General features: G+C 37.8%; 1 protein-coding gene across 1 annotated transcript; it reads left to right on the forward strand.

Annotated features, from left to right (window-relative positions):
* Positions 1-689: 689 nt before the first annotated feature.
* On the forward strand, positions 690-1932 carry PMZ (zinc finger (AN1-like) family protein). Its single transcript, XM_088127506.1, has 2 exons — positions 690-1104; positions 1203-1932. The coding sequence occupies exons 1-2, from the start codon at positions 994-996 to the stop codon at positions 1689-1691; spliced, it is 600 nt and encodes a 199-aa protein (XP_087983632.1). The 5' UTR covers positions 690-993; the 3' UTR covers positions 1692-1932.
* Positions 1933-2610: the final 678 nt, after the last annotated feature.

A 2610-nucleotide genomic window follows, 5' to 3' on the forward strand; every position in this document is an offset into this window, starting at 1 on the left:
AGACACACAGAATTTTAAAGTGGTTCGACCAAATTTGGTCTACAATCCACTGTGCTTGATGTGTTTCCTGCTTTATTTGCACCAATGCTTCAATTAGAGATTATAATCAAAAGAACCCAGCTCTCTACACAAAGAATCCCTCATAAGCTCACTGATTTAGTTGAGAAGAAGAATGAAATTGAACTCCCTACATGCACACCCTTTCTCTGTAATATATCAGAGAATCTTACAATTCACTCAATCCCCAAAAAACCCTGAACTCTGCTGACATAGCCATAGAGAACCCACGTGAATAGCTTGTGAAGAATTACACCACCTAGATTCCAACTCAGATTAAAGCTCCAGCTCAGACTTGACTTGGGTCAAAATTATAACAAGCACAAAATAACCCATTTAAAGTTTGAATTTTGTAATTCTTAACTGAGATCTGCTTTTAAATCAACAATCAATTTAAAATTATAAAAATCTTGCAAAAAAAAAAAAAAGAAAAATCAGTTTGAATTCGTTTAAAAAACTTAATAAAACCTTGACCAAAAATCAATTCAAATCGTTTTCCATATATTTCAAAATTCGAAAATCAAATTGAAATTCAAATTTCAAATCACATTATTATTCTAAAATACTTTATTTTTATTTTGATAAAAAAAAACATAAATATATTTTTTAAGAAAAATAAAATTGAACCGGACCAAATCTTAGGAAGAAGGGGAAACCTCCACCCTGGTCTGGGTCTGCGTCGAGAAGTTTCTTCCCAAACAAGAAAACAAAATTCCCAAATTTGTCAGCCATTCGCCATTTCCCATTTCCCGTTTCCATGGCTTCCTCTCCAAGTCAATTCCAATACTATAAATAGCTCAAACTCCAGCTCCTTTTTTCTCTCCAAACCAACCCCCCTTCTTCCCAATTTCTTCTTATTTCAATTTCTGTCCAAATCCAAATCCAATTCAAAATCAAAATCAAAAACTTCCCCACGAATTAAGAAATCAAACCACCATGGCCGCCGGCGGAGGAACAGAGGCTTTCCCCGATCTCGGCCGCCACTGCCAGCGCTCCGATTGCCACCAGCTCGATTTCCTTCCCTTCACCTGCGACGGCTGCCAAAAGGTTCGTCTCCTCTCCTCTCCTCTCCTCTCTATAAATTTCGTCTGATTTTGATTTTTTGGGGTCTAATTTTGTGGAAATTTTTATGAATCAATCCGAAGGTGTTCTGTTTGGAGCATCGGGGTTTCAAATCCCACGGCTGCCCTAAATCCGATCGGAACAGCAGAAAAGTGGTGGTGTGCGAGATCTGTTCGACGTCGATCGAGACCACCGGGAAGGACGGCGGCGACGAGAGGGTCATTCTGGAAAGGCACGAGAAATCAGGGGACTGCGATCCGAGGAAGAAGAAGAAGCCGACGTGCGCGGCGAGGCGCTGCCGGGAGATTCTGACGTTTTCCAATACATGTGTGTGTAAAACCTGCCAGTTGAAGGTGTGTTTGAAGCACCGGTTCCCGGCGGAACATGGCTGTGGACGGCCGGTGAAGGCGGCGCCGGCGCCAGCGCCAGAGCCAGCGGGAGGTGAGATGCGGTGGAACGAGAAGTTTATGGCGGCTTTGGGTTTGAGGAGCGGCGGCGGTGGCGATTGTGGGAAGAAGGAGCGTCCGGCGGCCAAGGCTTCTCCGAGTTCCCCATCTGTTAAAGCTTGTTGATGACTATGTGTGGGAATTTTAAGGCCTCTCTTGTAATTATGTTTTCATAGAGAATTTAATTTTATAAACCATTTAATAATCGGCCCGTGCCGTGTTGGATGTAGATTTCAAAATCTTTATTCACCTTAGGTATGATCACAAACATCCAACATGAGATATACACAAATTTCATTTAAGTCACTCCCAACGACATAAAGTCAATGGATACTGAATAATTTCTCTATTTCATTTCATTTTCTTACATCATCTCTTCCTCTCTACAGAGATTCACCATTCAATTCTTGAAAGGGTCCTATTTGTTAAGATATGTGTGATGATATTATCCATTTTTAATCAATATGATAATAAATTCTTGCCCCTAAACAATAACCATTTTTTTAGAATACCAGCGAGCTGACGGACAATTTTGCTCCGAAGCTTACCTTCTTATTAATAAAAGGGGCAAGATAGACCCACTCGTAAAGACTAGAAAGATTCCGACACAACCCTTAACGTTGAATCTCTCATTTAGTAACATTCTTATTTCTTGTTTTCAATCACCAAAGATATAATTACATTTAATAATTTATTTCTTTTTTATTGAAAAAAAAACCAAAAACATATTTAGTAATAATTTCTTATTTCTTATTTTTCAAAGATTTTTTTGTTATATTTATTATGCATTATATAAGTAAAAGATTAAAAAATATATATGTTTGTCTCTGTTTTGAAAAAATTTGGAAACAAAAATAAGAAAGAAAAAAAAAACTCAATTACCAAAGGCTTATGATTCTCAAAAATTAGAAATGAGAAATAAAAAAACAAAAATATTATCATATAGGTCCCCAGACTCGCAACATTTGTTTAGAATTTTTCTGGGACTCTCTCTCAGCATCGTTGTTTTATTTAACACTTAGAATCTTGTTAATACTATACTCAG

The sequence above is a fragment of the Momordica charantia genome (genome assembly GCF_013281855.1).
Source record: "Momordica charantia cultivar OHB3-1 chromosome 8 unlocalized genomic scaffold, Mcharantia_2.0 BLBB01000008.1, whole genome shotgun sequence".
Taxonomy (NCBI): domain Eukaryota; kingdom Viridiplantae; phylum Streptophyta; class Magnoliopsida; order Cucurbitales; family Cucurbitaceae; genus Momordica; species Momordica charantia.